Below are 19,603 nucleotides of genomic sequence, written 5' to 3'. Positions count from 1 at the left end.
CCACCTCTGAGCATCTCTGGTTTTGGACGGGCTTGTTCTTTCTGAACCCTCGTGGGCTTGAGTGGAGAAGGAGCTCCCGAAGCCTGTGCTTGGGCAGGCTGAGGTGGGGACACCATCTGCGGGCAAGATGTCCTTGTACCAGAGCTTCCCCCTGTCCTCGGGATGGTCCTGAGCATCACACCCCTCAAAGAGGGTCACAGAATCACAGAATGGTTGGGGTTGGAAGGGACCTCTGGAGATCATCCAGGATCCTTCGTGCCTCCTTACTCCAGGGGACCCAGCACCCAAAGCCCATCACAGCGATTTCTAACAGCCCGAGGCGTTAGAGGGGAAAGAACGGCTGGCGGAAGCCGTGGTCCCTATTAAGGGAGGGACAGCATCTCACCACCTCCATGCAGACATGTCGTGGCCTCTCCTTTCCCAGCTTGCAGCCCTGGTTTCTCTCCATTCACTGCGTTCTCCTCTTCTCCTCTCTCCCCCTGTCTCTGTCCTTCTCTCTCTCTTGCAGGACGGGTCTCACTCCATTGCCTTCCTGCTGCCTCTTCTGGTTCTTCTCCTCTCCTTGCCCCCGCTGCTGGGCACCAGCTCTTCTCAGCCCCGTTTGCATCTACTTTCCCCGCTCTGCTCCCCCTCCCTGCCCTCCTCTGGCCCGCGCCCCGAAGGCTGGGGGGGTCCGGAGCTGCCCCAGCCATGGGCTTTGACTTTGGCTCACACACATGGACTTGATCAGAAGAGACTTGAGTTTTCCGGCTCTGGCTCGGCCCTTGACGTGATCCTGATCAAACCAAGATGTTGGGTTAAACAATAAAATAAGATAAAGAAGGTAACGAGCATTTTCGCACTCACTCCTTCCAGCCCCCCGGGTGCAGGGGGAGATGCTCCGTGTGGGGCTGGGGCTGACGGACCAGCTGCCGGGGAACTCGCCCCATTGCGCGTGAGGTTGCCCACGGTGCCCTGGATGGGACTTCAGCCCCCAGCCCCAAGCGTGGGCCCCGTGGCGAGACGTCCTGTGCCCCGTCGCCGTCTGACCGGTCCCCTTGCTCGTAGGTGGACAGCGATACCATCTGGAACGAGCTGCACTCCTCCAACGCCGCGCGCTGGGCCGCCGGCAGCGTCACCGAGCTGGCCTTCAAGGTGGCCACCAGGGAGCTGAAGGTAGGGCTACCAAAACCACAGCAAGAGAAAACAGGGGAAAAGTAGAGAGAGACAAATCAGCAGGAAAAACCTGGGCAGAATACACATCGTAGCCTTGGGTTCTAAATACAGATTTGCAGGGCTTTTCAGCGCAACTGGTCACGCAGCCTTTCCAGAGGTGCAGTCTGTGCTTCACTTGTTACCGATAACATAATAAAACCAACAAACCAAGGAATGCGAGGAGAAAACAGAGAATGGGACGCTACTTTCTAAGCAGATTTTTCCCATCATTCACAGATCAGAAAGCAAAAACAAAGCATAGAAAAACTATGCATACTAATACAGCAGATTTCATTTATTACTACAAGCCTCAGTGTATTGAAGAAACATGCATATTCGTTTTAAAAAATGGATGTATATACACACACACAATTAGATATCTATATATACACACACATACATACATATATCTTTGACACAGTCTCCCACAGCATCCTCACAGCTAAGTTGAGGAGGTGTGGTCTAGACAATAGAGTAGTGAGGTGGGTTGCAAACTGGCTTAGGGAGAGAAGCCAGAGAGTGGTAGTCAATGGTGCGGAGTCTAGTTGGAGGCCAGTATCTAGTGGAGTGCCCCAAGGGTCAGTGCTGGGGCCAATATTATTCAATATATTCATTAACGACTTGGACGAGGGAATTGAGTGTACTATCAGCAAGTTTGCTGATGACACCAAGCTAGGAGGAGTGGCTGACACGCCGGAGGGCTGTGCTGCCATCCAGCGGGACCTGGACAGGCTGGAGAGCTGGGCAGGGAATAACCTGATGAAATTTAACAAGGACAAGTGTAGAGTCCTGCATCTGGGCAGGAACAACCCCAGGTTCCAGTATAGGTTGGGAGATTACATATTAGAGAGCAGTGTAGGGGAAAGGGACCTGGGGGTCCTGGTGGACAACAGGATGACCATGAGCCAGCACTGTGCCCTTGTGGCCAGGAAGGCCAATGGCATCCTGGGGTGTATTAGAAGGGGGGTGGTTAGTAGATCGAGAGAGGTCCTCCTTCCCCTCTACTCCGCCCTGGTGAGACCACATCTGGAATATTGTGTCCAGTTCTGGGCCCCTCAGTTCAAGAAGGACAGGGAACTGCTGGAGAGGGTCCAGCGTAGGTCAACGAAGATGATTAAGGGAGTGGAGCACCTCCCTTATGAAGAAAGGCTGAGGGAGCTGGGGCTCTTTAGTTTGGAGAAGAGGAGACTAAGGGGGGACCTTATTAATGTTTATAAATATATAAAGGGTGAGTGCCATGAGGATGGAGCCAGACTCTTCTCAGTGGCAAACAATGATAAGACAAGGGGTAATGGGATCAAGCTGGAACACAAGAGGTTCCACTTAAATTTGAGAAGAAACTTCTTCTCAGTGAGGGTGACAGAGCACTGGAACAGGCTGCCCAGGGAGGTTGTGGAGTCTCCTTCTCTGGAGGCGTTCAAAACCCGCCTGGACATGTTCCTGTGCGACCTCACCTAGGTGTTCCTGCTCCAGCAGGGGGATTGGACTAGATGATCTTTTGAGGTCCCTTCCAATCCCAAACATACTGTGATACTGTGATACTGTGATATGTATCTCTCCAGATAGTGGCAGCAGTGGAATTTGTGTACCAGTTTACATGGGTATTATTTGTGTAAAAGTGTATACATATTTGATCTTGTTATTCAATATATAACCTCTGGATAGTCAATGAGACACTCAAGTACACCTGCACATACCTGCTGAGCCCTCTGTGAGCTCACCTGTTGTATTATTCAGCACTTGAGGGGCTACGGCCTCTTAAAGGGGATCCCCCTGCTTCACCGGGGACAGCAGCTCTGATCACCCCCCTTCTCTTTGTCCCCAGAACGGCTTTGCTGTGGTGCGGCCACCCGGACATCACGCGGATCCTTCCACTGCCATGTAAGGATAAGCACCTCCTGAGCTGTGGGGTTCTGAAACCCCCAAAAAGCAGTTTATTGCCTTAAAATCACTGATTGCTCCAGACTGACCTCCCCAGGAGCCACCGGTGGGCCAGCGGGAGATGGGAGGACGTGGGTTGGGTGGCAGGGCTGTGAGCCCCAGGGCTCTAACCGCTCCCTCTTTGCAGGGGATTCTGCTTCTTTAACTCGGTGGCCATCGCCGCCAGGCAGCTGCAACAGAAAGGGAAGCTCGGCAAGATCCTCATCGTGGACTGGGTGAGTTCCCCGGCGCCTCCCGGGGCGTCCGCGGCTCCTCCCCGCTCTGCTTTGGAGCTGGACTGGGGAGCATCAAACCCACCTTTGGGCCGGGACCCCCCCGGTGTCAGGATGGGGGAGCAGGAGCAGCTCCTGGGACGGGCGACCCTGGAGCAGGGGAGAGATCCGGCTGCTTCCAGCTCCCTTAGGCTGTTAAATCACCCAGAAGACTGTAAAACAGGTTTTCCCAATTCCTCTCCCTCCAGGACGTTCACCACGGCAACGGGACTCAGCAGATCTTCTACAGAGACCCCGACGTTCTCTACATCTCTTTGCATCGTCACGATGATGGCAACTTCTTCCCCGGCAGCGGGGCCGCCGACGAGGTACAAAGACAGGCTGCGAGGTCCATGGGGACACCGGGTGATGGGGACACCGGGTGACGGTGACAGAGCGCGGCACAAACCTTTGAGCAGCGCTGGTGTTGTGTCGGTGCCTTGGGGGCTCGTTTCCCATCGATGCCCCATCCTGGTTCACCCCCTCGCTGCAGAGCCCGCGGGGACGGTGACCGATGGCTGCGAGGTCTGGGAAGTGTCAGGACATCCCCACATTGTCCCTAAACGAGGTTCTTTACCCAGCGTGCGCGCTAATTCTGCACACGGAGATGCTGATTTTATTACGGAGTTGTCCGAGTCTGGATGCCGCATCAAACCAGCATCTCGGTGATACCAAGTCTCGATCATTTATACAAAATCCACAATATACCCGCCCTCAGGGCAGTTCTGTAGGGCTGATCGGTTACAGTATTTGCATACAAGGTATATCACATTGGTTTTACTGCACAAGCTCAGTGAGTAGGGGTCTTCTGGAGGCAGGCAGCCTTTAACAAGGAGCTGTGTTTTGGTATTAAAATGATTAATTCATTAAATTAAATGTAAAAATTAAGATTTTATTAAAAAATGAAGAGTAAAGTTGACTTCAGCTCAAGCACATCCACAAAATTCGGCACTAATCACTAGATAATCAACAGTCCGCGGTTGACTTCTCAATTCTGGGATAGGTTTTGTTCTACGATTGAAAGGTCGTTACTCCCAGACATCTCATCTGTTATTAGGCTGGTATTAACTTTCTGGTAGGGCTCATGCTCTGGGCTTTCGGCCTATTTAGCAACACCCACAGCTCCTCAGCTTTGCAAACCCCAGGGGTCCCGCGGCACCGGGCGGGGGGTCGGGAACACTCGGTGCTCCCTCCCCAGAGCCCGGCAGTGATAGAGCCGCTCCAGCCGCTGTCCCGGTGTCCTCGTGGGTCACATCCAGCCCCTCACCGCTGTCCTGGATCTCTCACAGGTTGGTGCTGGCCCTGGTGAGGGATTTAATGTCAATGTAGCCTGGACTGGAGGGCTCGACCCCCCCATGGGTGACCCGGAGTATCTGGCTGCTTTCAGGTACCATTCCTCGTGTTCCTGCCCGGCTCCTCTTTCTCTCGGTGTCAGGCCGAACCAGCGCTTAAAACCTCTTATTTCCCGCCCCTGCAGGACGGTGGTGATGCCGATCGCACACGAATTCTCGCCCGATGTGGTGCTGGTGTCGGCCGGCTTTGACGCGGCTGACGGTCACCCCCCGCCCCTGGGCGGCTACAAAGTCTCTGCTAAATGTAAGGAGGTGGAACCAGCACTGGTGGCTCAGGGGGGTCGTTCCCACCGCCCACCCACACTGGGACCATGGTGGAGGGGTGGCAGATACCCAGGGAGCCGGGGAGGATCGTAGGATCAAGAAATCACAGAGTGGTTTGGGTTGAAGGGACCTTCAAATGTCACCTTGTGCCATGAGCAGGGACATCTTCAGCAGCTCAGGGTGCTCAGAGCCCCGTCCAGCCTGGCCTGGGATGTCTCCAGGGATGGTTCAGCCACCACCTCTCTGGCCAACCTGGGCCAGGCTCTCACCACCCTCAGGGCCAACAATTGCCTTTTATCCAGCCTGAATCTCCCTCTTTTAGTTTAAAACCATCTCCCCTTGTCCCATCACGAGATCTTTGGGGTTGTACCAGCAGCAAGTGCCAAGGCCCCAGCGTTTTGGGCAGGGAGGGTGACAACCGTCACTTGGGCTTTCCCCCTCCAGGCTTTGGCTACATGACGAAGCAGCTGATGAGTCTGGCTGGTGGAGCCGTGGTCCTCGCGCTGGAAGGTGGCCATGACCTTACGGCCATCTGCGATGCATCTGAGGCCTGCGTGTCGGCCTTGCTGGGAAACGAGGTGAGCGCTGGGGCTGGGGTGGCGGCCGTGGGGCTGTAGCGGAGCTGTGAGCCGGGCCCCGGGCACAGCTCCCTCCTGCTGACCCCGGTGTCCTCCTTCGGCAGCTGGAGCCTCTCCCAGAAGAAAGCATGAGGCAGAAACCCAACCCCAACGCCGTGCGCTCCTTGGAAACGGTGATCCAGGTCCAGAGTGAGTGTCCCGGGGCTGAGGGCTCCGTTAAGTAGAATTAGAGAATCAGAATCATTTTGGTTGGGAAAGCCCCTCAGGCTCATGGAGTCCAACCGTTCCCCACCCCCGGCACTGCCCCATGTCCTGAGAACCTCATGTCCATCTGTCCAGCCCTCCAGGGATGGTGACTCCAGCACTGCCCTGGGCAGCCTGTTCAATGCCCCACAGCCCTTTGGGGAAGAAATTGTTCCCAGATCCAACCTCAACCTCCCCTGGTGCAACTTGAGGCCGTTTCCTCTGCTCCTGGCGCTTGTTCCTGGGGAGCAGAGCCTGACCCCCTGGCTCCAAGCTCCTTTCAGGCAGTTCAGAGATCAGAAGGTCTCCCCTCAGCTCCTGTTCTCCACACTAAACATGAAAGGGCCACATGTTGGCATTTTCTTCCCTCTCCAATAATCCCCATGACTTCCACGGGGACATCTGGCATTCGAGACCCCACTGGAGCCCTTCTTCATCCTCCTCCTCATGGGAGGGTGATACCCCTGTGTGCATTCACTGCCAGGGAAGCCTGGAGACCTGGGATGATCCCTATCCTGGCAGCTCCCAAGTTTTTCTTCTCCTGCAGGTAAATACTGGGTGGCCGTGCAGCGCTTTGCTTCCAAGCTGGGCTGCTCCTTCCTGGAGGCTCAGCACCACGAGGCAGAAGAGGTGGAGACAGTCACAGCCTTGGCCTCCCTCTCGGTGGCCGTGATGGTGGAGAAGAGGTGATGCTGTCCATCATGGAATCATAGAAGGGTTTGGGTTGAAGGGACCTTCAACTGTCACCTTACCCACCCCTGCCATGAGCAGGGACATCTTCAGCAGCTCAGGGTGCTCAGAGCCCCGTCCAGCCTGGCCTGGGATGTCTCCAGGGATGGTTCAGCCACCACCTCTCTGGGCACCTCTCATTGATCCTGGGAGTTCGAGAGCCCCTCGCTCCCTGTTTGCTGGGTGCCAGGGGGGTGGCAGCAAAGAAAGGCCGTGTCACAGCCGGATGAGCTCCTGGGAGGTCAGGACAGGCCTGGCTTAAGCAGGCCTAGAGGTGTGGGAGATAGAATCATAGAATCACAGAATCATTTTGATTGGAAAAGCCCCTCAAGATCATCAAGTCCAACCATTAACTCAGGCTCGGTACTACCCCATGTCCTGAGAACCTCATGTCCGTCTGTCCAACCCTCCAGGGATGGTGACTCCAGCACTGCCCTGGGCAGCCTGTTCAATGCCCCACAGCCCTTTGGGGAAGAAATTGTTCCCCAGATCCAACCTCAACCTCCCCTGGTGCAATGTAGGTCTCAATGGAGCAGGAAACACTGAGAGGCTTGTTGTGTAGGTGCTGGACTTTGCCTTGATGCTGAGGGGACACGTTGTGTCCCACGGGTCTCCTCCCCCTCTCATGTGTCGTATTTCCCCGTTTCAGGCCACAGGACGAGCCGATGGAGGAAGAGGAGCCCATGAACCAGTGATGAGCAGTGATTCTCTGCTCCCCTGCCTCCAGGACACGGCTGGACTCTGCTGAGCCCAGCGCTCGCTCTTCATTCCTGGCTTCCCATTTGCCACGTCGTCCTCACTCCCCAAGTCACGGTCCTGAAACGGCCGGCCCAGAGCTGCCACCTCTGCGGGTCTCCCAGCGGGGACGTTCCTGCGGCCACCTGCACGGTGTCCTCCTGCTCAGGACCGATGGAGAACCATGGACTCCCCTGCACAGCGTGGCTGCGCAAACCCAGCCCGTGCCGGCCATCAGTCCCCAACCGGCGGGACCTGCCACCCCTCTGGGGACACACAGGAGAGGCCTCCGCACCCCTGGAGGCTCAGCACCACGAGGCAGAAGAGGTGGAGACAGTCACAGCCTTGGCCTCCCTCTCGGTGGCCGTGATGGTGGAGAAGAGGTGATGCTGTCCATCATAGAATCATAGAAGGGTTTGGGTTGAAGGGACCTTCAACTGTCACCTCACCCTCACCTGCCCTTCTCCTGGGACCGTCCTCACCTGGGGAAGGGGGTGGGCGTTGGGATGGACATTGCAGGCGGTTCAAGCCACCCAGAGCTCCTCGCCAGCCTTTGAGCAGCAGTTTTGCCTGGGGGGGGACACTCTGTGTCTTGTGTCCTGCCTCCCCTTCCTCTGGTGGGGCACAAAGTGACGGTGACATGGGCTGTGACCTCGTTGTGCACGAGGGAGGTTCGGACCGTTGTGACCGGTGCCCAGAGCCGGGGAAGAGCGAGCGCTGGAGCGTCCGCAGCGCCCGGGATGGCACCCGCGGGACGTCCGAACCACTAACCCTGCTGCGGGGCTCTGATTTGCACTATACACACTTGCCGTGTGCTAACGTGACCCGTCGTGCTCGTCGTCCCGTGGGGACGTCGGGGACAAGCGCCTCCTCGCGTGGACTTACCGAGGTGCCTTGAGTCCTTTCGCCACCCCCTGCCCTGAGGATCTGGATGGTGTCGACCCCTGTGATCCCCAAAGCAGGGACGCCCCAGCTGTCTTCCAGCCCCCCATCCTGCAGCTGCACCCCCAGCACCCCAACAGGCTCCTCTTCTCTATCAGAGCTCAAATTGAGTCCCGTCACCCTCAGGTTTGGGACACCCCGGCGATGCGGCGCCTGTCTCGGGCCACCCTGGGGTGACAGCGGCAGAGTGACCCCCCCCAGAATGAGGTGTCCCTCTCGATTTACCTTTGTCCCATCTCACAGCGCATCGTGTGGCTCGTTGCTCCACGAGCCCGTCCCCGTGTCGCCCCATGGGGACACGTCCCCGGCGGGGTGTTGCAGTGCTGGGTTTGGGGACAGCTGGGCTGGGGAGGAGGGGACGGACGGGGCGCTGGGCCCTGGGGGGCTCGGGGGTGGCCGAGTCCCGGCCGCAGGCACAGGGGGGAGATTTTGTAAAAAAATGAATAAAAAATATCAAAGAAGGAGAAATCAAAAGGACGGACCTTGGAAGAATGAACCATTTCTGTGGCCCCCAGCGCCCAGCAGGACACAGGGACCAGGGGGGGCGCGGGATCCTTTGTGAGCGGGTGACACCATGGTACCCCCCCCGTGGCTTCACCCTCACACCCAGGGCTGGGGCAGCCGCGCTTGTCCTGTGCTGCGGGGGGGACCCTGCAGGAGGGGGTGTCACACTGCGGTGGGACAGCCTGGGCAGGAAGGGGTTCAAAAGCTCCCTCCCCAAACCTCTTTTGTTCTCCGCAGCCTGGCTTGGGGGGTCCTGTCCCCTTCCGTGGCTCTGTCCCTCTGTCCTGTGGGTGTCCCCCACCCGGGTGGGCTCTGGGGTGGTGGGACGGACCCGTCACCAAGTGGCACTGGGGTGTTTCTGGTGTCCCCAAACCGGCGCCGGTCACCACCCCTTCCCCAGTGCCCACCCCTGCAGTCCCGGTACCCCCATCCCTCCGTCCCCCTGCCTCAGTTTCCCTCCCCAGCCCAGTCCCAACCTCAGCCCAGTTCTCCCAGTGGGTTGGTGCCATTCAGGAGCTGTGCTGGCGCAAAGGAGCCCAAAGCTCCATGTTTGTGCCTCAGTTTCCCCCAGGAGGAAGCTCTGGGTGACCGTGGGAGCTGTTATTGCCTTAAATCAGGGGAAATGTCCCCCAAAATACTTATTTCCTCACATCTTAACTTCTTCAGCATTTAACATTTTCAGGTTTCCTCTGGGCAAGATACCAAAGGAAAAAAAAAAAAACCCAACATTGTGATTAATTAAGCTCATTAATTGAAGGGCTGGCCCATCCCAGCCTGATAAGCGTCACCCAGTCTGGGCTGGTGGCCCCAATATCCCCACCCTGCACCCCCCGTGTGGTGGGTCACCCAACCTGAATCCCCAGGCAGCCCCTTGGCTCCCCTGTGTCACCCCCCCATGGCCAATGTCCCCAACAGCTCCCAGGATGTGGCACTTGCGGCTTCAACCCCGGAGATGGAACCAAATGCTACGTTGGTGAGACGTGGGTGTTCATGACATAACTGGGTTTTGTTCTAGCAGAATGATGTGTTGGCTTGGAAGGGTCCCCCCTCTGCGGGGGGTGACACCTCTTTGTCCACAGGTCCCCCACAAACACTCATTTCAGTGGAATCTGCCCAGTGGGGTGGCTGGAGGAGGTGATGGGGTCCCCATGGGTGCAGGGATGGGTGGGGGTGTCACTTTATGGGTGCTCCCCCCGCATCTGGGTTAGAGCACAAGTGTGATGGAGCAGCTGAGGGAGCTGGGGGGTTCAGCTGGAGAACAGGAGCTGAGGGGAGACCTTCTGATCTCTGAACTGCCTGAAAGGAGCTTGGAGCGTGGAGGGGGTTGGTCTGTGCTCCCAAGTGATAAAACAAGAGGAAACGGCCTCAAGTTGAGCAAAGGAAGGTTGAGGTTGGATGTTAGGAAGAAATTCTTCATGGAAAGGGTTGTGGGGCATTGAACAGGCTGCCCAGGGCAGTGCTGGAGTCACCATCCCTGGAGGGTTGGACAGACGGACATGAGGTTCTCAGGACAACCCAAGCCCGGTTGGGTTAATAGTTGGACTTAGTCTTAAAGGTCTTTTCCAACCAAAATGGTTCTATGGAGGAAGGAACCTCACCAGGCTCTGAAGAGCAGAACATCAGGCAGATTGTCCCATCATGATCATCTCCAGCTCCAGAAGCTCCCACCGCAGCCGTCCCTGTGTCCATCCCCAAATGTCCCAACTGAGCACCCTCCATTTGGGAAATGGAGACCGGGACCCCCCAAATGGGCACCGGGACCCCAAACATCACTCGCTTGTCCCAGCTGATGGTGAAGGTTGTTGGGGTGGCAGGAAAAGCCACGTGGCATCATGGCCGAGGGACACCCAGTGTCACGTTGGGGGCCTGGCCCCTGGGGACGGGGTTTACTGGGGGTTTCCTGCACAACCCATGGAGGTTTGAAGGGCCAGAACGTCTCTATATCCGTCCCTCCTTGCCCCAAACACCTTTTCTCCAAAATTCACTGTGTCTGTGATAATAGTAACAATTATCATGACTGTGAGAATCAAAAAGCCCTTGGTTCAAATCATTGTTCCTCCCTCAGGGCTGACATTTCACTCATTTTTATATAAATCAATATATATATATATATATATATAAATAAATAAATAAATAAATAAATAAATAAATAAATAAATAAAAAGATTCAACCAAATGTTACTTAAAAATAATTTAAAAAAATATACTTAAAAAAAATAGCGTTGGAAGCCTGACCCTAGAAAGAGGCGTTTACTCTTTATTTTTAAAGCACGTTTTATTTTTTTGGAAGGAAATTTATGTTTCTAAGGGAGGTTTAATTACCGATGTGGTTCACGAATCCCTCTGCAACCCCATTTTGAACAGAACCTTTATTTGGTTTAGCACATTCAGATCTTTTTACAGGCTGCGCTCAGCTCCCCGGAGCATGAAATTCACTCCTGGTATATCTAATAATGGAGGATTTTATAGGAAAAGGTAGCCTGAGCCTTGCTGCCGCTTCTCGTTGGATTCTCCGGTGTCTAATTAAGCCTGAGCACTAATTGAAACCCGGCTGTTGAGTCACTTGTAACACTTCTCTCCCACGCGGGTCGTTTTCGGTTGCGCGCTGTCGCGGCCGCGCTTACAGGGACTTTTCCCCCCGCTTTCTGTGCTATAATGAGCAAAAATACCTGATTCTCCACCCAATTTGAATAAAACCCTCGGAGCAGCGGCGCCGATGGAGGGTGCGGGTGGCCGCGTGGCAGCAGCATTTCCTTGGGAAACGAATGGATGGAACGCTGGAAAATTCCCCCTTGGATTTATTGGGATTGTCCGGACACCCCGACATCCCTTTGTCATCCCCCAGCATCCCCCCAACTCCTTCTCACCCCCAAAAGAACCTGAATCCCCCTGGAATTACCCCAACCCGCCCCATTCTCACAGGGCAGAGGGAAGGGCTCTGCATAATATCTCCAGCCTTATTTTCTAATCATTTCAAATTTCTTCCAACAGAGAGGCTGATTTTACACCATGTCCATGCGGTACGAACGAGTGGGGGGTGTCGTGTGCCACGGGGCTCATTGTGGGGTTCATCAGCCCCCCAAAACCAGCTCTGCTCGCCAGGCAGCAGCTCCGACATTCAGCGTCATCGCGGCGCCGAGCTCCGGGGTTTGATAAAGCAAAACGGTGCCGGGGTCTGTGCTCCATCCTCGGCCGGACCCTCGGGCGCCGCGTCGCCACGTCCCTGGGGAGCTCTGGGAGGCTGCAGGGACCAGGGAGGGCTCGAGTTGTCCCCATCGTCCCAGCGGGACGTGTCCTGGCCGCAGGCAGCGGGGGGATGCACAGAGGATTGAGCCCACCGAGATGGGGACGTTGGCCACTGAGATGGGGACGTTGGCCACTGAGATGGGGACATCGGCCACTGAGATGGGGACGTCGGCTTCCCCGCAGGCTGGGGATGGGGGTGGATAACTCAACTATTTCTTACCTACAAGTCAAAAATAAATTACTCCTTAAAGCATTTCACAGGCAGCATCCAACCAAGCTGGTTCCGAGCAAAACCACCCGGGTCCTGGTTCGGGTCCTGGTTTGGTTCCTGGTTCAGGTCCTGGTTTGGTTCCTGGTTCGGATCCTGGTTTGGTTCCTGGTTCGGGTCCTGGTTTGGTTCCTGGTTCGGGTCCTGGTTTGGTTCCTGGTTCGGGTCCCTCTGCCCCAGTCCTGGGGTTTGGGGGGTCAGAGCAGCCCCGGGCGAGGGGACGGGAGGGGACAGATGGGGCTGGTTCTCTCCTGCTCGCCGGGGCGCTGCCGCTGGTTTTCGGGTGCTGGAGGAGCGCGGGGTGGCCGGGCCGGGCGCCGCGGTGCTGCTGCGCGTTTCCCTTGAGGCGGAGGCGACCTGAGGGGACACAGAAGGGTCAGCCCGGTTGCCAAGTCACCCACGGTTTGGCTCATCCCAAAATCCGGCGCTCGAGCGGGAAGCCGGCGGGGGCCGAGCCGCCTTTGGTTTCTGGCTCCTGAGCCTTCGTGCTTCGCATTCGCAGACTTCCCCGCAGCCGCAGGGAAACATCCCCATACCTGAGCCCGAGACTGTAAGCATTCAAAAAATCACAGCTTTTTACCCAAATATGCTGCTCTAGGAGCAGAGCGAGCACGGAGAAGGGAAACAGCCGAACGGCTCATCCCTTTTCCTGCAGCCACCACCGGACACCAACATGGAGCCGGGAACGTGGCCGGTGAACCAGAGACACAGCCTGATCCCGACCCCGGGCAGGGAACGTCTGCAAGGGCCGGGTGAGGTTGGAATCGGCTCCGGCAGCTCTTGAGGCACCGGGCATGGGGGGAGCGGAGCTTGGTGGGGCAACGGCTTCATTTTGCCATCCCTGGGCTTCCTCCCCACCACCCCCAGCTCTCTGGTTTTATTCCACCCCCCCGCTTTGCCTCCTGCTGTTCCAGCCCTTCCTTGCGCAATCACAGAGAATTTAACTCTCCGGAGAGGAGCCTGGAGAGGAATAAATCACAAAGCTCTGGTAGTTCACCCCGGGCACGGCCGCGGTAACGCAGACGGGCCGGCAGGATGGGGCAGAGAGAGCAAAAACCCCCAAAACCCGACACATCCCATCGCTGAACCTTCGGGACCACGGTCCGAAAGGTCTGTGATGGGTGTTGTGCACATCCCAGTGCTCAAGGGCACGACGGGCAGCCAAAAAGGCTCATGCCCACTTTGCCCAGCACTGGGGTGCGAGAAACAGCCACGAGCATCTCAACCCAGCTCGGATAAAACTTAATGATCTCCCCTTGCCCCACGGCACAGCCATGTCTCAAATCAACGAGGTTTAACACCAAATAATGCGCTCACGGCAGGATTTTGAAGGTTGCGGGAGGCTCCAGAGGAGACCAGCTCTGCTCTGAGTGTGCGAAGCGCGGGGACGGACATTCACGGGGACCCGACCGCGGAGCCGGGGGACACATTGGGGTGAGCCCGTCCCCAGCGCCCCGGCCGCGACCACCCTTCCTCCCCACGCTGCATTAACACCCTCGTCTCCACGCACATACAGCCCTATAAAAGGAAATTAAAGCAAAGTCCATCTCGTTAACGCATTCCCTTCGTTCCCCCTCGGATCCCAGGTGCCTTCCCCTGATACTCCGCGATGAAATCCGGGCTCGTTTTGTTCCTCTGGGCTGAGCGAGGGCAGCTGAGACCCAGCCAGCCCATTTTAATGCTCCTGAGGGCTGGCTGTGTCATTTTATCTCTGTTTTAACTAATCCTGAGTGATACCTAGAGCCTGCCTTGCTGTGATATACAGGAGCCTGGTCCCCCTGGCAGGGTCAGGGGTGAGTTCTTCTGTATTTAATAGGAAAGTGGAAGTTTTTGCTAGAAAAAAGGTTTTTCAATGGTGAAATTAATGGCAGCTCCATCTCCTCTTTGACGTGTCCTTGTGCTGGATGCTCTCCCGCCAAGGGACATGGAGAGGGATGGGGCTGAGACAAAGCCTTGTCATGTCCAAAATCATAGAATCAGAGAATCATTTTGGATGGAAAAGCCCCTCAAGATCATCCACTCTCCCCTCAGCTCCTGTTCTCCTGGAGCTGATGAATGAGCTCAGCTCTGGGATTTTGGGGGCTGTCCCGCATCCCTCATCCAGGGCAGCTCCTCCTGCGCTGGGGCACCAAAGCTGGAGCCTTAAAGGCCCCAAATATCTCCTCTCCTACCTGTCCACCTTGCAGAGGCTGCGGCAAATGCTACACCAGCTCTGTGCTTTTTGGAGGAGATGGAGCAGCCTTTGGAGGAAACTTCTGGCCTCTAAACCGGAGCAAATCCCATCAGCATCCCACCGGAGCACACGATGGGAGCGGGGCTGGCACGTAACGTCAGCCCTGAGCCCAACGGGAGGAAGAGAAATCGCCCAGGCACAAATTTCCCAGGATTTGGGACACTCGTTGTCATTCTGAGAGCTCAAACCAAAAGCAAAAGTGAGGTGTTTCCTGCCAAATCCCAGCCTTGCTGCCACCCAGCCTGGGGGCCCAGGTCTACCTTGGCCAGTTTAACCAGTGAATGGACCCACTTGGTGCTTTTAAAGGACCGAGCCGGGACAGGACTGTGCTTTCCTGCCAGGCTGCAGGGCGATCGCAGCTTTTTGAAGCGGATGATGCTTTATACACATTTTTCTGAGCAGATCTGAATGGGGAAGGGAGCTCCCCCAAGCTCCTTTAATACGTTGCAGTGACACGTATTGATAAATAAAGGAAAATGAAACATCCACCAGACAAAGCAGACTCCAAGCAAGAGTCCCCAAAGGGAAGATTATCCAAGGTCTTTCAGGAGAGACAATTAAGTGAGGGCAACGCGAGAAAGACAATAAATCCAGGCAGACAAATGAAGGGCAAGGAAAATCACCCCTTACAACTCCACCAGCCTTTTCCCCCCAGCGCTTCCAGCCTCATTTTCTCCTCCAGCAGGAAAAGAAACCATCTTAATGTGCTCAAGACTCTGCTGCAAAAGCGTGAGCTTGGGAGACTTCAAACGTTATTTCTCTCGCCTGAGGGCTCAGTCCCTCTTTCCCCGGATGATGTCTCCTGGTTAACAAGGGCACATCCACATCCAGCTATTCAGCGCCCTTTGATATTTAATAGGCTGGGTTCCAGTGCAGACCAGTACGCCGGCCCTCGCAGCAGCCATTAGCTGCTTTACATTATAAAATTACAGTCCCACTGGGTTAATTCACTTACGGGAAAGAGAGACGCAGCCTTTCCAGCCCCAGCATCGCTTCCCCTGTGGTTATTCCCACTTTTAGGCCTTTGCTTAGCAAATCCTCCTCCTGACGCTTCCCTGCCTAGTTAGGGAGTTGCTAATTGGTACCCGAATACCGCTGCGGGTCGACACAAAGCAGATTAATAACCATTCAGCTGGAGGATGCTGTGCCTCAAGGCAAGTACCGGAGCTGCTCGGGGTCAATATGAACCAGCACACGGAGAGCATCGTGTTCACAGGACACGAGGGGTTTTACACGGAGGCTTTTTCATCTAGCAGAGAGGTCTTTAAGATCACTAAGGGTCTTTAACTCCTCTGTTTTATCACAGGAACATAATTCCTGCCAAGCACTCAGCTTAAATAAACAGGTCCACATGTCAATGGCTGGATGTGGAGCTGTGCATCAGCCCACACATGCAACCGGGACCCGACACGTGTGTGGGGGCGATGGGGAGGAGGCTCAGGAACCCTAAACCTTCTCCACGGCTTTAGTGCGGCTTTAATGAAGCGCACGGCTCATCAGCACAGCACAACGCTGGAGCTCTTCAAAACCGTCCACCCAAGAAACCCACGTTCCTGCCGGGCTGTCTTTTGGGAGAGGGCACGGAGCATCCCGTATCCCAAAAACCAGGATCACCCCGCTGCAAACTGCAACACCCCCAGCGCTGCAAAAATACGATGCCCGGGGAGGGTGATGGAGGTGATGGGGGGACACGGGCGCTTGCTCTGCCTGGGGGGCTCCGCATCCCGGCTGCTCCTGGCGGCTTCTTGGCCCCTCCAAGTGGCCAAACGTGTCCCTGTGTCTGTCCCCAAGGGGAAGGTGACCCAGCAGCCCCAAGCCACAGCAAAAGGGCCATAATCCTGCTCCCAACTAGGACAGGCCTGCAGTTTTAAACCACCAGGTCTGCCCCAAATAATTGAGGTCTATACACGGGTTTAGAAAACTGGCTGCTTTCCTGTAGGTTAGATCTCAGCAAGGTTTGTAGGAAAATGAGAGGTTAAATGTGGCTTATACTTAAATGAGGCTTATACTTAAATGAAATCCCCCCGGGAGCTGGTTGGCACCGGCTGCACCTACATCTACAGATCTGGCCTGAAATTCAGGGCAAAGCCCAAAGGCTTTGGGGTCAGTGGTGCTGGGAAAGGGGACATTGGCCACAGCAAAGGGTCCCCCCGTGCCTGGGCACCACCTGGGCCACTTTGCAGAATATAGTACCATTTATTTTGTCTCAGAAAGGCACTTTCCTCCCTTTTCTTCTCCCTCTGGTCTTTCAGAACGGAAGACCAGGGTGGAGAGCAGATATTATTTGTTTTTCCACACTCTACTTTTCCCCAGAGCGGCTGTGATGAGGTGGGGACCGGTGGGGTCACGTTGGGCTGCAGCATCGCACCGGTCCCTCCCAGGCTGGGGGTCAGCGTGGCTTAAATCAGGGTCTTGCACCCCCCCAGCAGTTCTCATCACAGGGTCTAGTGTCCCTTGTGTTATAAATGATGCTGCACCCGGGTTCATACACAGAATCAGGGCTGCAGTAAGACTGCTCAGGAGGAGAAATGGGGCGCAAGGAGGGTGCTATGGGGCTGACCCCAACAGCTCACAGAAAACAACAAGAAAAAGGTCTTTCCACCACTAATGGTGCAAGAATAATCAGAGTGCCGTTGGTTTCTTCGGAGGAGCCAGGGGTCTCTCACACTGACACCGGAGCGGATACAAGGAAAGTCAGAAGCCCTGAACCTGTTTAGGGGACAGTGGGGACACTCAGGGGCTCCCATGAAGTGTTCCCAAAGTCCACAGCTTGGGAACATCCTCCAGAGCTCTCTGCTCCCGCTCGCGGGCTGCAGGAAATGTTACGACGTAGCTGAGCCTTCTCTCCCTGTCCCAAATTTCTCCCAGCCCAATAGGACCCAAACCACTGAAAACAGGATTGAACCCTCTCTCAGCAGCTTTGCTGCTGGTTAGAAGGATGCTCAGGTGGGGGCTGGGTGGTGCTGAGCACATCAAACACGGGGTGCACACAAACCTCGCTGCCCCAGCATCTTTTCTCGGTGTTTTATTCCCTGCAGCATCGGAGGCCGATAGATCCAAAGGGATCACGGATCCCAACTCGTCTGCAGTGCTTTAGGGGAGGAACAGGAGGAAACCGGGCAGGATGGGGGTCCTGGGCCACCCAACAGCTTTGGGGAACAGCTGCCGGCGTCACCGGGTGACAAGGACAAGGCTGGGCTCTTCACACGGGGGGAGCGGCAGCAGCCGCCCTGGTCTCGCTCGTGTGGTTTTGACACCTCGGTGACCCAAACACATTCAGGAGGGTGTCTGCTGATTTATGTCCCCTCCCGGCTTACCATGGGAGGATAAATCAGCTCTTTAAGCCCTGATTTTAAACCTTTCACTAGCCTGCCCTGGACCAGACCCCACTAAATGAGCTCAGTCACTTTAGGGCTCCATTTCTCAACCCCCTGCAATGTCCCACCAGCCCCAGCGAGGTTGGGAATCGCCACCTCCTCCAACCACCAGCGTCTGGGGTTCGTTAAAGCAAATCATTTGCATGTGGAGAACGAGGAGGGGGCGGCTGCTGTGCATTTCCCCACGAGGAAAAAAGCTGGGGAGATGCGTAAAGGATGCAGGAGCGAGGGAGGTGTCGGCGATACGTACCCTGGCTCAGTGGGATGCGGACATGGACCAAGCCCCTTCCATCCTCCAGACGGAGAAGGCGTAGCTGAGCCTCTCGTGGGCCAGGTAGTTGCAGCTGGTGATCTTGTGGTCCAGCTCATCGCTCTGCAGGACCTGGTACAAGAAGTCTATGTAGCGGGCGGCCAGCTTGAGGGTCTGGATCTTGCTCAGCTTGTCGGAGGGCAGCGTGGGGATGATCTTCCGCAGCTCGGCGAAGGCGTCGTTGAGCGACTGGGTCCGCTGGCGCTCCCGCACGTTGGCGATCACCCGCTGCGTGTGCATGTCCTCAAAGGACGGGGGGACGGGGCTGCGCTTGCTCCGCTTGCCCTGCGGCGAGGGGACGCCGCACTCCTCGGCCGCCTTGTGCCCCTGGCCGCGCTTGCGGTGACATTTCTTGTGCAGCCGCTCGCCTTCCTCCTCGCTGGTGACCAGGCTGCCTTCTGGGGAATCCGGGCACATGTTTTCTTCTTTCATCTTCTTGTCACCTTGCGGGCGAAGGGCTCTGGGGTGTCACGAGATGCACCGGCCACAGCGCATCGGCGAGGTGGCCTGGGGAGCAGCTCCGGAGGTGCAGCCTGGAGCATCCACCCTCCAGCCTCCCCAACCCTCCCAAGCCTCGCCGAGCCCTCCAAGGAGCTCGGTTGGCTTTTCCTTTGGGTTACGGAGAGGAGGGCGTTCGGATAACTTTGGGGAAGGGCTCTTGCTGATAGGGCAAGGAGCCCCGTGGGCGGACCAGGCGCAGACCAATGCAGCCGTGCAAGGTAACGCAAACATCAGTGGAGCTTATGGGTTCCAGATTTCCTCCCTCCTCCACCGACACCCCCAAGCCCTCCGGCACAGATTCCCCTGCCTGCTGCCCGGATGGCAGGGGACATCGCCTATGCTAATGTAGCGCCCACCAGGCAGTTCAGGGAAGGCTTTTATGATTTACAGTCTTTTTTTTAAATTTTATTTTTCTCTTTTAAGCCCAGTTGACCCTGCAAAACCAGCCAGAAATATTCACTTGCCCAGTTTGCAATAGGAGACTTTTATCTATAAGAGATTCAAGTGGAAATGCGGAGCAATGGATGTTTTAGTGAGCCATATGGGTATTCTCTGAGTCCAGAGGAAGAGGCAACAGCAATAGGCATCCATACTGCTCTTGAGCAATGGCATAATTCAAAATGAGCTTGGGAAATCAGGCATAGGACTGGCCATGGATCCAGCCAGGAAGAGTCCGGGCCTGTTCCTCCGTCTCGATCTGCAGTAGCTGCCATATTTTTTTGAGAGGAATATGATGGTGCATGGCTATTGGCTTCCATCCATATAGTAAGGGCTATTGTAGACTGCCAGAAATGTGGAGGGTTGGATGAATAGATGGATGGATGGATAGATAGATGGATGGAGGGATGGTTGGATGGATGGACAGACGGATGGATGGATGGTTGGAAGGAAGGAAGGAAGGAAGGAAGGAAGGAAGGAAGGAAGGAAGGAAGGAA

General features: G+C 55.9%; 2 protein-coding genes across 9 annotated transcripts in view; one reads left to right on the top strand and one right to left on the bottom strand.

The window, feature by feature from the left end:
• The window catches only part of HDAC7 (histone deacetylase 7), a 90,000-nt gene extending 82,660 nt beyond the window's left edge, over positions 1 to 7,340 (top strand). For 7 of the 8 annotated variants that reach the window (XM_082073488.1, XM_082073486.1, XM_082073490.1 and 4 more), the window contains 10 exons: positions 1,048 to 1,155; positions 3,020 to 3,075; positions 3,263 to 3,350; positions 3,596 to 3,715; positions 4,676 to 4,773; positions 4,864 to 4,982; positions 5,447 to 5,580; positions 5,685 to 5,769; positions 6,371 to 6,509; positions 7,202 to 7,340. In XM_082073488.1, the coding sequence (XP_081929614.1) occupies positions 1,048 to 1,155; positions 3,020 to 3,075; positions 3,263 to 3,350; positions 3,596 to 3,715; positions 4,676 to 4,773; positions 4,864 to 4,982; positions 5,447 to 5,580; positions 5,685 to 5,769; positions 6,371 to 6,509; positions 7,202 to 7,247 (993 nt within the window). In that variant the 3' untranslated portion in view covers positions 7,248 to 7,340. Of the gene's footprint in view, positions 1 to 508; positions 824 to 1,047; positions 1,156 to 3,019; positions 3,076 to 3,262; positions 3,351 to 3,595; positions 3,716 to 4,675; positions 4,774 to 4,863; positions 4,983 to 5,446; positions 5,581 to 5,684; positions 5,770 to 6,370; positions 6,510 to 7,201 lie in introns of those variants that run through there. The other variant, XR_014186086.1, reaches the window with a different exon arrangement.
• Positions 7,341 to 12,474: 5,134 nt separating this feature from the next.
• Positions 12,475 to 18,720, bottom strand: LOC309450566 (twist-related protein 2-like). The gene is made up of 2 exons (XM_082073522.1): positions 18,108 to 18,720; positions 12,475 to 12,604 (listed from the first exon to the last, which is right to left on the bottom strand). Exon 1 carries the CDS (start codon positions 18,597 to 18,599, stop codon positions 18,114 to 18,116), a length of 486 nt encoding a protein of 161 aa, XP_081929648.1. The 5' UTR covers positions 18,600 to 18,720; the 3' UTR covers positions 12,475 to 12,604; positions 18,108 to 18,113.
• Between the last annotated feature and the right edge of the window lie 883 nt (positions 18,721 to 19,603).

Source organism: Streptopelia decaocto (genome assembly GCF_964273445.1).
Source record: "Streptopelia decaocto genome assembly, chromosome: 27".
In the NCBI taxonomy this organism is placed as follows: domain Eukaryota; kingdom Metazoa; phylum Chordata; class Aves; order Columbiformes; family Columbidae; genus Streptopelia; species Streptopelia decaocto.
Note: the sequence above shows the minus strand (reverse complement) of the source record. Positions and strands in the feature narration are given on the sequence as shown.

What these genes read in the sequence shown, in the direction of transcription:
- LOC309450566 (XM_082073522.1), bottom strand. Translation starts at nt 18,599, where the DNA reads ATGAAAGAAGAAAACATGTGCCCGGATTCCCCAGAAGGCAGCCTGGTC.